Source organism: Stenella coeruleoalba (assembly GCF_951394435.1).
Source record: "Stenella coeruleoalba genome assembly, chromosome: 2".
Classification (NCBI taxonomy): Eukaryota; Metazoa; Chordata; class Mammalia; order Artiodactyla; family Delphinidae; genus Stenella; species Stenella coeruleoalba.
Window position 1 is genome coordinate 2,319,343 of NC_137147.1, and position 14,092 is coordinate 2,333,434.

Here is a 14,092-nt window from a genome sequence, read left to right on the forward strand (position 1 = left end):
ATGTGGTAATTCTGAAAATCAGATTCTCCCCCTTCCCCAGCGTTTGCTGTTTGGTTGTTACAGGCTATCTGTGTGTGAAGGATCAGCGTGAGGTGTAAATTTAAGGTTTTCTCAGACATTTTCTGAGTCTGTGCCTCTTCCCCTGGCTAATTTTCTCTGCAGTTGCTCTTGAATGCCTTTGTCTTCAATGTCTGGCTCCCAAAAGGGGAAAAGGAAAATGAGGGGGTGGGGAGGGTGGATCAAAAAAAAAAATCGTTGGCCCTTTAAATCCCCCAGTGTTGCTTCCGTTGAGGGGAAAGGGCTTGCAATGATGGTGGGGGTGTGCGATCATGACTGTGTGCCTCTGTCTGCACCTCCACGATCAGAAGCAGTAACCAGGGTTCAGAACACAGATCCCAGTATTCAGAAAATAGGATCCTTGCTCCCACAAGCTGTGCGCAAGCTGCTCTAGGAACAGGCATCTGGCCGCCTGCCATCGGACTTGGTAACTGCTATTATGTTATCAGCTGAAATTGATGGAGAGTACAGTTGGCCCTTGAACAGCATGGACTTCACTGCACGAGTCACTTATATCCAGATCTTTTTCAATAAATATGTACTACATTACTACACGATCTGCAGTTGGTTGAATCCGCAGATGCAGAACCGTGGATATGGAGGGCCAACTGTCAAGTTACACGTGAATTTCCGACTTCACGGGAGGTCGTCGGTGCCCCTAACCCCCATGTTGTTCAAGGGTCACCTGCAATGACAACTTATTGTCCAAGACTTGCCCTGGAAGTTGCAAGGCTTCAACAGACTCCAGAATGCTGAAGGATGAAGAAGCTCACTTGAGATCACAGTGACTCAGGGACAGAATCCAAGCCCCTGATTCCTAGCTAGGCATGACTTGGCTTCACAGAGCTGGGAAATGCTCCAGCCAAACGTAGGCTGGAGCAGGAAGGCAAGGAGAAAGTGGGTTGAGGGAATGAGGAGAGGGAAAAGTAGGGAAAGCATTTCAATTCTGAATCTCCATCATGAAAAAAGCAGTCAGCCAACAGGACCCAGAGTAAACTAGCTTAGAAGGCTGTTTAGAGCAGGTGCCAAGAAAGCCCCAGCAGCAACTCCCCCAGAACGTTCTGTGCCCAATCCATCCTGTGCTGAAGCCCTGGGGCCTGTCTCAGGGATCTCAGGGGAACAGGCCCAAGGGGCTGCAAGTGCTTCTCTGCAGTGAGTGTCCCACGGGGACCACATACCACCAGCCCCCCTGAGCCAGAAAAGGTGGCCTCCCAGGCAGGCAGGGAGCCTGCAGCTTCCTCCAAGCAGGGACACGCAGCCTTGCCTCTGAGAGCCGTGGACACAAGCAGACACCAGGCACCAGAGCCCGAGCGCTGCAGCCTGAGTCTTCACGAGTCCCCCTGGTCGCACTCCTCTCCAGGTGTCTGTTATCGGCTCCTGCGTGGAAAATCACTCCAAACCTCAGTGCTGGCAACACAGACATCCTTTTCTTTGCTCACAATCCCGTGGGTCAGCAATGTGAACTGGGTCCATCCGAGTAGTTCTCCTGCTGTCCTCTGGGCGGCCCCACCAGGGGTATATGGCTTCACGCACAGGTCTGGTGATCTGTGCTGGCTGTCACCTGGACCACCCGTCTCCAGAAGCTGGTCCCAAGCTTCTCCATCAGGTGGCAGAGTTCTCAGCAACCAGAGAAAGCCAGCCCGGATGCTCATGCCACGCTTGCTAAGGTTCCACAGGGCAAAGCAAGTCCATGAGCAAGCCCAGAGTCAGGGCGAGTGATAGCACGTGGCAGGCACGCCCGGAGGTGTCCCTCACTGGGCCGCTCCTCTAACAGCCTTTCCTACCAGACGTGTCAGAGAGAGGAGGTCAGCAGGGCCAGCTCTGCGGTCAGGGCCAGACGGGGGCAGAATTATGTCCTGGCCCTGCTGTGAAGGCACAGAGGCCGGATGGAGGCTCGGGCCTCACGGTGCTGATGGACAGGATTCACTGGGCACCGCCAAGTACTGGGCTCAGTGTCCCGGAGCAGCAGAGGAGCTGGAGACTACCCTCTGGGGAGGAAGGGGCCCGTGGGACTGACGTCAGTGGCTGGGTGGCATTTCAACACAGGCCCGAAAAGGGACATGGTGGGAAAACTCCAGAGTCCTCTCTGGACAGCTCGGCGCCGGGGGTGGAGAGGTCGGGGACGTGGGGGAGGAGTGACCGGGCCTTAGCTGACGAGGAGGGCTGATGCCAGGTCAAGCCAGCCCGGGGCACCATCCAGGTTTCCGGGCAGGTGTTCTGCCACCGGCAGGGCAACTGAACGTCATCTGTTGTGACGGGTGCAGTGAGGAAACCGAGGCCTGTACGAGGGACCGCGCAGGCCCTGGAGACGCGAGTTCCCTTGCACGAAGAGGGCAGCTCCCAGCCGGTGCTTGGTGGAGGCTGCAGGCAGGGAAGGACACCCCAGCAGGGGCCCCAGGGCCTGGATCCGAGACGGGGACCTGGGCCGTGCTTGCTGCAGCTGGCGATGGGGAGCTCGGGAGGGGCCCGGCCGTGGGCCACAGCCAAACCGAAGAGGCCCCACCTCGTCCTCCCCACGGCCGCTCAGCCACTTGACAGCAGCCACGGCAGGAGGCCCGGAGAGGAGCTGTCTCAAGGCCAGCTGACCGGGGCCTCCAGCCCAACCCACCACCCACCACCCGACTGACCTTCAACGAGTCACTTCGGCGCTCCTGCCTCAGCTGCCTCGGACGAGTTGGGGACCCCCTATTTCACAGAGCAGGATTCCCAAGCCTCAGAGCAGTAACGGCAAGAGACTGTCAGTGTTAGTCGTCTACAAGAGTGGGAATAGGAAGAAAACGGCTTCTTGGATTTTTCTAATTTTGAACAGACTAATCACAGGTACTGCCTGTATCCGGCATTATAAATGACTACACAAACACTGAGGTGCCTGGTCAGTAAATTCCTTCCGGATAGAGTGTGCCGCAAAGACCACTGGAGTATCATTGGTCTGGGGGTGAGACTGGAGGCGGGGATTCTGCAAGAGAAGTGAGGATTCTGCTTGAAGGCCCACGAGCTGTGAACAGCGTGGCTCTTCCCCTGCCCACGGGAGATGCGGCGACACACACTCTGATCTTTGTCGAAGGAAAGGATGAGCCACTTGTCGAGCATCTCTTCACACAGCACCTGGGCTGGACGGAGGCATTTCCAGGCACTACCTCCGTTCAGCTAAATTGCTACCATCCTTGCTTTACAGATGAGGAAGCAGGCCAAGGGGGGCTAAGGGAGCGACCAAGATCCTAGCAGCTTTCATCACCGAGCGAGGCCCGAGTCTGTGTCCCGGGGCTTAAGCGGGGAGGCCGCACAGTGGAGCGGAGCCTCCGGCACATCCAGCCCTGACTCAGGCACTTTCTCCTTTCACACTTGGGTAAGACGTTCTTCTCTTAGTCTTGGTTTCCTCTTCTATTAAAACTGGATGATAGTCCCTACTCGTAAGGCTGCTACGAGCATTACATCAAACAAGGTATGTTTGGTCCTTAGGGGCCAAGGCAGTCTTCAACAAATTAAGCAATTAATACTAAAACCCACAAATAATTTGCTATACACAATTATCCGGAGTATAAGACTTAATTGTTGAGCTTCCCTGGTGGCGCAGTGGTTGAGAGTCTGCCTGCCAATGCAGGGGACACGGGTTCGAGCCCTGGTCTGGGAGGATCCCACATGCCGCGGAGCAACTGGGCCCATGAGCCACAACTACTGGGCCTGCGCATCTGGAGCCTGTGCTCCGCAACGAGAGGCCGCAACAGTGAGAGGCCCGCGCACCGCGATGAAGAGCGGCCCCCGCTCGCCGCAACTGGAGAAAAGCCCTCGCACAGAAACGAAGACCCAACACAGCCAAAAATAAATAAATAAATAAACAAACTTTAAAAAAGACTTAATTGTTGGGCTTCCCTGGTGGCACAGGGGTAAAGAATCCACCTGCCAATGCAGGGGACACAGGTTCAAGCCCTGGTCCGGGAAGATCCCACATGCTGCAGAGCAACTAAGCCCATGTGCCGCAACTACTGAGCCTGTGCCCGAGAGCCTGTGAGCCACAACTACTGAGCCCACGTGCCACAACTACTGAAGCCCGCGCGCCTAGAGCCCGTGCTCCGCAACAAGAGAAGCCACTGCAATGAGAAGCCCGCTCGCCACAACTAGAGAAAGACTGCGCGCAGCAATGACGACCCAACGCAGCCAAAAAAGAAAAAAAAAAAAAAGACTTAATTGTTGCTGAATTTACTTTTCAATCAATTAAGTGCCATGGGCCACCATATGCAAAATAACTTCGTTACACAAAGAGTCTTTGAAGGAGGACTAGGCGGCCCGCCAGCAAAGCTTTTCCTCAGGCCGAGCGCCGGCCACAGGTCCAGGGACACCAGTGACGGCCCTGACCTGAGGCCGGGGGTTCCTAACATACACCCCAGCTGGAGAGTCACCTGGGCGTGTTCAGCCCGCCTCCTGTCCTTGGACTCCCACCCAAACCCTCTGTCCCTGACTGCGAACAGGGGCGGCCTAGAGAAGGGAGCCTTTGGAGCAGCCCGTCTGCAGTGCCTCCCGGGGAACTTGGCTTCTCTAAGTTTCTGAGCAGCTGTGAACATTCACCAGGCCTTGGCCATGGGTGGGAAACCAGGTTGATGCAAGGATCGCCATGGAACCACATGAAATTCCAACACCCTCCGGTGGACGGTGAGGGAAAAACAGAGCCTCAACTTGACTGAAGGGGGCCTGGCCCGTCCCACGTAAACCACAGGGTCTGCTGCGGTACCTGCACTAGCTGTCGCTCCCTCTTCAACTGTCACCTCCTCGGGGACACCTTCTCCAAGAGCGCCCCAGGCAAGATGATCCCTGCCCCCAGATCACTCAGAGCTGAGAAGCACTGCCCAGCACAGGGCGTCCGAGCTGCAAGGTGTCTGCGCAGCGCCTCTAGGCCAGGACCCTGAACGTCTGTCTGCTCACTCCTCAGTCACCCAGCTCACATGATGGGACAGGGGCTTGTGAGGAGCGGGCAGAAATGGAGGACCAGAAAACCAGAATCCGCAGAGCGCTCTTCAACCTCATTTCAAACGTACAAGCACCAGATCTTGAATTTGAATTCATTTTCCCCCCAGTACTTAGGCAAGAAAAAATAGCAAATAGTTCAAGAAATAAGCCAAGAGCCCAGAAAACCCCAGACCTCAGCGCTTCCATCTCTGGATGCCCAGGGACTGGCAGCTGCACATGCCTCCCACACCCCCTCCCCCAGGCGTCCATCATAAGCCATCATGGGGCCTTTCATCCTTAAGCACAAGGGCCAGCAGGCATTCACTTCTCTTCCTCAACGCACCAGACCTCCCCATTTCTTTATTCTATGTGGCTATTAGCGCCAGTCGTGGGGACCGAGATGACTATGACAGTCCTGATCTCGTAAAAAGCTTATAAAACACCTCAGATCAAAACGTTTAGTTATCACAGTACTGCGAAGGGCACAGGGCAACAAGTTGCCTCATTCATGGCGGATGAAAGGAGAGATTGGTACAACCCCTCTGGAAGACAGAGAACAGTATGTGTCGAGTGTAAAAGCGAACAGACTTTTGGACCCAAATTCTAATCCTCTGTATTTATTCTACAGCTACACTTGCATGGAGGCAAAATGATACAGTCTGCTCGTATTACAAATGGTACTCCAGTGACTATCGATCGAGGGTGGTTTAAGTAAACTGTATCTAGTCATAACTAGATACCATGGAACCAATGCAAAGGAATGAAGCAACTTCGTATCCATGTCCTGATGCGGAAACACTAAGATACTGGCAGGTGAAGTAAGAAAACGAGGTAAGAATGGTAAGGTAAGAAGGGCATACGTAGTACAGTCAGCCCCGTACCTGTAGACTTGGAACACAAGGATACAGGGGGCTGACTGCTCCATTTCATACAAGTGACTTGAGCATCCTTGGATTCTGGTATCTGCAGGGGTCCTAGAACCAACCCCCCACAGATACCGAGGGGCGAGGGGTGGCTGTATATTATTTGTTTGGAAAAATGAGTATCTGCACACGTGCAAGTGAGCGTGCACGCTTGTACATGTATTGACCCTCTCTCGAAGGACGCGCCAGAGCAGCAACTGCCTGTGGAGGGAGCCGGGTGGCTGGAGGACACGGATGGGGAACTTAGGTCTCTCACTGTTTGCCTTTTATACCAAGTACACTGGTTACCTATTTAAAAGGATAGAAAACTTAAATCGTTTCTTTATAGTATAGTATGAAGAGGGAAGTGCACAGAGGTGTAGGTGGCAGAAGCCTTGAGACCCATTCCCTCTGCTGAAGGTGGAGGCGTGAGGTCAGGACTTCAGAGAAGCAGCTGTGGCTGAGCCGCAGGGGGTAGGGCCACGTGGAAGGGGGAAGGCGTAGCGGCCGAGAAAAGCCCGGAGAACGGCCCTGCAGTAGGAATGTCATATGGCTTAAGACAGAATGAAGGGTTGTGTGTTTTTGTAGAAGGCAAATGGAGCGTTTTAAGCAGGAAAGGGCCCGAATTACGGTGGGGAGGTGAGGGGTGGGTGAGAGAAGGAAAATGGAAGGTCGGGGACAAGATGAATTCGGAGCTCGCGCATCAGCCCAGGAGACTGGGAGGGGCCTGAGCGGTCACTGGACGTCGTAATGGAGAAGGAGGCTCGAGGGGGCTCTCAGAGGCAGGGGACACCCGTGTTTCTAGTTTGATGAGCTAAGGTATAGCAGTGCCACACAGCAGGGAAGAGAACTCAGAAACAGGAGTGGGGGAGGGAACTTAGTCTCAGACCTGTCATCTAGAGGTACTGACGGACACAGGAGTGAGCTCCGAGGGGCAGGGGCTCACAGTGTGACAGCTATCAGGCCACAGGTGAAGCAGAGGCCCCAGTGGGGGATGAGATGGTCCGGGGAGGGAGAGCTGAAAGAGGGGGAAGGCCAGGGGTTGCTTTAAGGCCTGCAACTGCAGGAAAGCAGACTTGGCAGGCTGCCCTGGGAGACTGAATCCATCCAGCCCGGGGCCAAAGAGTAACTCAGGATCTCCCGTGAGCTTGTCTAGACTCTAATGATGCCCCAAGCACGAAGCAGCTGCAAGAGAGGAACAAGCACGGTCTTCAATCTGCCAAGAAGGAAAGGAATTCGATCACCTGGAATGCTTCATGCATCTCTCACTTCCAAGAGTCAGCACCTAGCATGGCCCTGGGAACACGGGAGCACGGAGAACAGGAAGTGCAGCATTTTCAGTACGTGCACTCGCCGGGTGGAGGCAGAGGGCGGCGCCAGGGAAGATCCGGAGTCCCCACCCGGGGCTGCCGCCCCTCTCCTGCCGCGTAGGTTGGGATGTGCGCCTGTGCTCAGGCTCGGGATGATGAGAGATGTGGCACAGCAGGCGACCTGGATGCACCCGTACGTGGGAGTCCTTTCCTTCCTACTCGCCGGAAGGGGGCCTGGACCCCCGCTCCTCATGCACCCTCGATTCAGGACCCATGAGTCGACTCCCGCCGGTCCTACGCTCCGCTCATACACGCGCGGCGGTCCACACTGCTCTCTGGGAGCCTTCCCCACAGCTCCTCTGTAACCCCTCATTTTACCCTGAGCTCACTGTTCTTCTAAGTCAAGAAAGACCAAGCCCACACAGCCCCCAACCCCGGGGCGCATCCTAGCGGACGTCCAGTAGCAGACGACGGCCACCTCCCGAGCCCCGCCCCTCCTCCTGGGCCCCTCCGGCTTCCCTTCTTCCTCCATCTCCTGGAGCAAAGCCCAGGGTTCTGGCCTTGGCACTTGCTCCCCCTTGTTCCGTACCAGGAGTCACCTCCACAAGGCACATTCTGAGGTCTCTGAGCCTTTGACCTCTTCTCCCAGGGGCCACCCTCAGGTCCCACCCTCCCTTCCACGCAGACCCTCCGGCAGCACTGGATACACTCTCCTGGGACACTGAGCGCCATGACCAAGTCTGCCAGGCGAGGGACTCCGAGAAGCGCCCCGTAAAGCCCGCCTATGCTACGTGAGGTCACACACACGGAGAGGCCGGATCTACGTATTTTTTTTTTTTTTTTTTTTTCTTTGCGGTATGTGGGCCTCTCACTGTCGTGGCCTCTCCCATTGCGGAGCACAGGCTCCGGACGCGCAGGCCCAGCGGCCATGGCTCACGGGCCCAGCCGCTCTGCGGCATGTGGGATCTTCCCGGAAGGGGGCACGAACCCATGTCCCCTGCAACGGCAGGCGGACTCTCAACCACTGCGCCACCAGGGAAGCCCGGATCTACGTATTTTAAATGCTGTATTGGGCAAGGCTGGACCTGGAAGTCAGGTTTTTACATGGTAGTTATCTAACCAAATCCTACATTTCAGCTAAAAAAGGCCCCAGAGATGTCCAACGGATGCTGAAAGCGTTCTGCACGTTACTCAGAGAGGTGCTGAGATTTGGGCCGTGTCCACGGGGCTGACCAGAGGCAACAAAAGTGGTGGTCTCGCCTCTTCTCTGCCAGTCCCGAGGCTGTGCTGAGGCCAGCATCCACGTGCCCAAGCCTGGTTGGCCAGAAAAGAGAAAAATCACTAACGGGGAAAAAAATTCCTCTCATCCAACCTATAAATTTCAGCCCTCAATTATCACAAACGTTACAAACTTATGTACCTTGATTTGATCCCAACCATAAGCTTATTATAAAATAAAAATGTAGTTCAGGTAGAGATAAAGGCTAAAAACAAAAGCACCCCTGGTTGTGTGCTCCCACAGGGCACAGCTCTGGGGAATTTACACTTTCAGAAATCCCAAGGCCCAGTGCAAAAAGGCAGGGAAAAACCCACTTCGTATGAGGGTGGGGTATTGCTTTGATGGAGGGTGGAGGGTCAGAAAATTCTTTTGTTTCCTATTTTATTACATCAATGGCTTGAAAATTTTTATTTAACTTCAGCAAATATTGGAAATAGAAAAATGAATTCTGCAGAATTTCACAAATAAAATTTTCAATCTCTACTAACAAATGTTATCATTTGATGGCTAAGCAATTATAATGCTATGAACATTCACCACAATGAATGTGCTGAAATAGAAAACAGGCAAAAAGAGACATTAAAATATTACTTACAACAGCATTATTACAACATATTTTCTTTAAAATTCCAACATGGATTTTTATCACTTCAAAAGATATACAGCATTTCCATTATATTTGCAAACTTAACCTTATACATCTTTTAAAATCTTGAAAAATTCTTAAGCAGTCTAAAAAGCACTTAGCAAAGTTGGTAAGTCTACGTAATGGACTACTATCCGCTCCAGTATCAACGTGAGCTGAGGAGAGGGCTGTAAACACTCAGTACCACACAGCATGCATAGGCTATACTGACCTTCCTTCTGCTGCACTGCGACGTTACTGCGCTTGTGCTTTACTGTAAGTAGGGAAAGCTGCAGAGATCCAGGGAGTGGCAGAAAGAGTATTTGTTTTTGAGCATTGCACAAGATCACTAGATTCAAATTAGCTAACCACCTTGAGTCAACTTGAGGCCAAGTTTCACTTGGTATTAAAAGCTTGAATCCTGGGTCACTTGATTTAGATCAGGCTAGACAAGAGAAATGAGGCTCTCGTGTGGGCTGGCTCCATCCGTCCTTTGCTCATATAAGAAGGGATCCAGTTAGTGTAATGCACTATTTGGCTTATTTTTGGTCTGTAATTATACCAATAGTACATCTGATATTCAGAAGGACAAAAATAGGGCATAGTTGAAATTTAAAGTGACAACGAGCACACTTAGAGTGGTGTGTGATGGTTGAGAGAACTTTATACGCACAGAAAACTACTGCTTAATTAGTCCACCACAGTAAGCTTTTAAAACTCAACTATTTTTTCTTTTTCATCTTTTGATTAGAGGTTTATGACTATCAAAAGCCACCTTGAGGACCTGGTGTCTGGTAGGCACGAATGTACCAAGACGACACGGGGGAAGCGGGGCGCGGAGGGGGTCACACTAACCTCAGGCTCCTGCTGACACCAGCACCGACCTGCACCACTGCTCACCTGATCAGCACAACTGAGGCAGGGCTGCTTCCTGGTTAAAAGACCTATATTACAGAATCCATCACTGCTTATGACCAGTCAACACAATATTCAAGTAACAAGGTGTTTAAATGAATACGTGAAAAAAAATTTTACCTAACACTTTACACATCTACATAAAATTAAATAAAACAAACTTTTAATGCATATGCAATACAACTTATATCTTTTAGGATTTCTAAACTAAAAGTTAAACTATCATTTGCGTCAATGGTACTATATTTTGCACAATAACTTATACTTAGGAGAAATTTTCCACAAAAAATATATATAATTATGACATTCACATTGATAATTTTTAAGAAGACAAAGCTTAAGTGAACATTGCATCCAAAGCAGTTGCCACTGTGTCCCCCTTACACATCCAAACGCAGCCTGCTGATGCACCGAAGTCTTGATATGTTAAAAAGGGTCTTCCCGTAAAATAAGACCAAATCACTTGGCTTCTAAAGCTAAGTGATTTCTTGCATTTACAACATCATTGCAAAGACAGTGTAATGAAACGGTTTAAAACACAGTGCTCTCTTACGCATGAGACTACAATGAAGGCCGTTGGGCAAAGACAACTGCCTGTTTTCCTTCTGGCAAGTGAAAGCGACATGCCCCTCCCCCTCGGAGAGAAAGCCGCAATTCAGCTGCTGTGAGAGCAAGTACTCCAGCACGTGACTCTCCGGGACTGGGGCCCACTTGGTGCCAGGAACCAGGTAAGGGGATGTCTGAGCACAGACAGAGGCCTGGCACTGCTGGGATGCCTGCCGCGCCACACAGGACCCAGCACCAAACCTTCAAGCACTGCCAAAGGGGATTGATTCTTAAGGAAAATAGCCTGGGGTGAAGAGAGGAACAGCAGCTCTACTGGCAGGGAAACCACTGCAGCAAATTGCCTACTGCTTCCGTTAAGAGGAAGGAGGTCTCGAGAAGAAGCAAGGAGAAGCGAAATCTTCTTTCAGGCCTAGTGTCCCCTTTAAGCGACGTGCAAAACTTATGCCGCCTCTTACCCACGTTTTTCCTGCCATTTTCCAATTACACAGCAGGCTCATGATAAAAACAGAATGAGCCCTACGCTGTGACTAGTGTTACCGTGCCGGCCCGTGTAGGTGGGCGCGGCGAGCTGTGACGCCCCTAGCCCCTCTCACGCTCTTCTTCACCAGCTCCTGATCAACAGACACCTCTCGCAGGGACAAGAGTCGAAAACCGGCAAAGTCCCATTTCACTCCCCTTTCGAATGACCTTTCTCCAGATTTCAAAAAAAGAAGTACAATTCCAAACAATCTAGGTTCCTTGCTGACCTCTTCCTAAAGAGAAAACCAGCTGACTTTAAAAAAAAAAAAAGTCAAGGTGCTTGGGAGGCAAAACACATCAAATTTTAATTGCATATTTCAAATTCTTAAGAATTCTGTTTATGCCTTAAAGCATCTGCAATTTTTTTTTCTTTTTGGTATTGAAAGCACGAAAAATATTTAAATGATGCAAAAACCAACAACAAAAAAAGCTCCTTCAACACATTTAGTGCAGGCTGAACCAACCGTGGGATGGGGAATGGGTCACATTAGAGCACACCTCGCAGTCTACCCTCAACCCCTCAAGAGCCCACGGTCTGGCAAGAGAATAAAAGTGATTATGGAAGTTTTAAACATTTATTAAACATTTGTAATTGTTCCCAGTCCAACCAAAGGCATTACATACCACTTCGCAGACTGTTTCTTTCCATCTTGGTCTCACTAGAGCCAATAACTGATCACGTCTCTGTCCTGTACTATCGATATAATATTGAGAGAAGATGGTGCTCATGTGGTCACATCAGTACATGACGGACACAGAGGCTATGTGGAGTGACATGTGAAAGGCCAGGCATACCGACAGGACGGGGAACAAACAGCATGTAGCTTTTATAAAACCATCACCAGCTACTCCAATACCCTTTATTATTGCCCTAACCTGACATTTAAAATCTGCACACTGTCAAGAACCTGCAGCAAGTTCTCCCCTGTCTCCTAATCTCAGTGATGTCATCTTTGGCAAGCAATAAACTTTAAAGAAGAAATAAGACACCGAAACAGAAAAAGGGTTGAAAACATGGTTGCCAAAAGGAGAAGGCACCAATTCCAAATGTACAAGCACCAGGTACAGTGGTATAGACCAAATCTCTTGGAGTCGGGCGGTGGTGCGGGTGGGGGGTCAGGAACAGACAGGGTGGCGCCCATCCTGGGGTGACGACCTGCAAGCTGACGGCACGAAGTGTTGCGTCCACGTTCCCTCTGAGCTAGTGTCCAAGGACAGGTGCTGTGAATCAGCTTCCTACCTCGCGGGAAGGGAGAAGGGAGAGACTGCAGCCAACTAGATTTATAAACCATAATTATACCGACATTTAGGGAAATATGAGTTGCGTCAGGCTGTTTGGCACGATAAGGGTTATAATGCAGTCTGCCAATATATCGTGATTTCCAAAGAAGCATGATATCACTTAGGTGGATGCCGCAGAAAAGAACAAGGGAAACTTCCTACAAGGCCAATGGGGTCACAGTTACTCTGAAAATTACATTATGCACAAAGTAGAGCTTGCAGGCCATGCAGGAACAGAGTCACGCCTTCCAAGTCGACTACCTGTTCTGAAGCCGCCGACGGGGAAGAGCTGCTGTTGGTGGGCCGGGGCTCCGACTGAGGCGGTGGTCCCCAGGGTCGCAGGAGGCGGGCAGGCCACGGGACCCCCCTCACTTAGGCAGAGCGAGAGACGCAAAGAGCTCTCCGGGAAGTGGCGCCAACACGGAGGAACGAGCAGAGAATTAAGGCAGATGTAGCGCAGGACTGGAAGTGTATGCCTTTTTGGTAATAGCTGCTTGTCCACAGAGATGTGATGCAGATGGCTAGGTGATGTCTTGTGATACCTGAATCCTGGATAACACAGTCGTCCATACCAAGTGCTCAAAGCCACCAGAGTTTCTCATGAGGCAGATGCGTATCTGACGTCAAGAACAGAAGCAGCCTGAGAAGAGGAGAAAAAGCAGAATCAAAGACAGGTAAACAATATAGGGGGCTTCCCTGGTGGCGCAGTGGTTAAGAATCCGCCTGCCAATGCAGGGGACATGGGTTCGATCCCTGGTCTGGGAGGATCCCACGTGCCGCGGAGCAACTAAGCCCGTGAGCCACAACTACCAAGCCCGTGCGCGCGCCTAGAGCCCGTTCTCTGCAACAAGAGAAGCCACCGCAATGAAAAGCCTGTGCACCGCAAAGAAGAGTAGCCCCCACTGGCTGCAGCTAGAGAAAGACCATGCACAGCAACAAAGACCCAACGCAGCCAAAAATAAAATAAATAAATTTACTTTAAAAAAAGACAGGTAAACAATATAAACTGCTAACTCCGGTCTGGTGCAGCCCAACCCACCCTGCCCCGCAAACACAGGGCCCCGAGGCAATGCCTGTGCTGAGGCCAGGCGGGCGGACGGAGGGCGAGAGTGTGGCCCCTGCGGCCACGTGTCTTGGGTTCAAATCCTGGCTCTGTCCTTTCTAGCTGTGTGTCCTTGGACGAGGTATCATTTCTCTTTGAGCTTCAGTTTCCTCATCGGCAGAATATACATAATAACGATGTCTACTTCACAGGATTAAATAAGAATCCCTGCAAAGGGCGTATCGGCACAGTGCCTGGCAAACAGCAACACTCAGGTGTCCTAGGACCCGCCGCAGGGTACACCATGGTGCCTGCCCCGTTCAGCAAACAGCCACCAGAACACGCTGGGGTACAGACGATACCAAAGATCACGGGATCTCCTTAGAAGCTTCAAAGGCATTTCTTAACTCTCTACTCTCATTTTTTAAGACTGACTTCCAGACCCAAGCCTAAAAGTCGTAGAGCTCACTGCTACCCCCGTGGTGTCTTACTTCTAAGGAAACAGCTGAGATAAGAGTCCAGAATCTGAAAGCAGTTGCGCCTTCAGGTGAAATCCCAATTTATGAGAACGGCCGTTAGTCAAATCAGATTTCTCCTCACTAGTAACACACTCAATCACTCTATAATTTTAAGCGAGAATGTGTATCTCCAATT

The 14,092-nt window shown here is 51.4% G+C and overlaps 1 protein-coding gene across 2 annotated transcripts in view; it reads right to left on the reverse strand.

Moving 5' to 3' along the window:
* Positions 1 to 8,973: 8,973 nt before the first annotated feature.
* Positions 8,974 to 14,092, reverse strand: part of RCOR1 (REST corepressor 1) — a 119,397-nt gene continuing 114,278 nt past the window's right edge. For both annotated transcript variants that reach the window (XM_079905840.1, XM_079905839.1), the window contains one exon: positions 8,974 to 13,036. In XM_079905840.1, the coding sequence (XP_079761966.1) occupies positions 12,995 to 13,036 (42 nt within the window). In that variant the 3' untranslated portion in view covers positions 8,974 to 12,994. The remainder of the gene's footprint in view (positions 13,037 to 14,092) is intronic.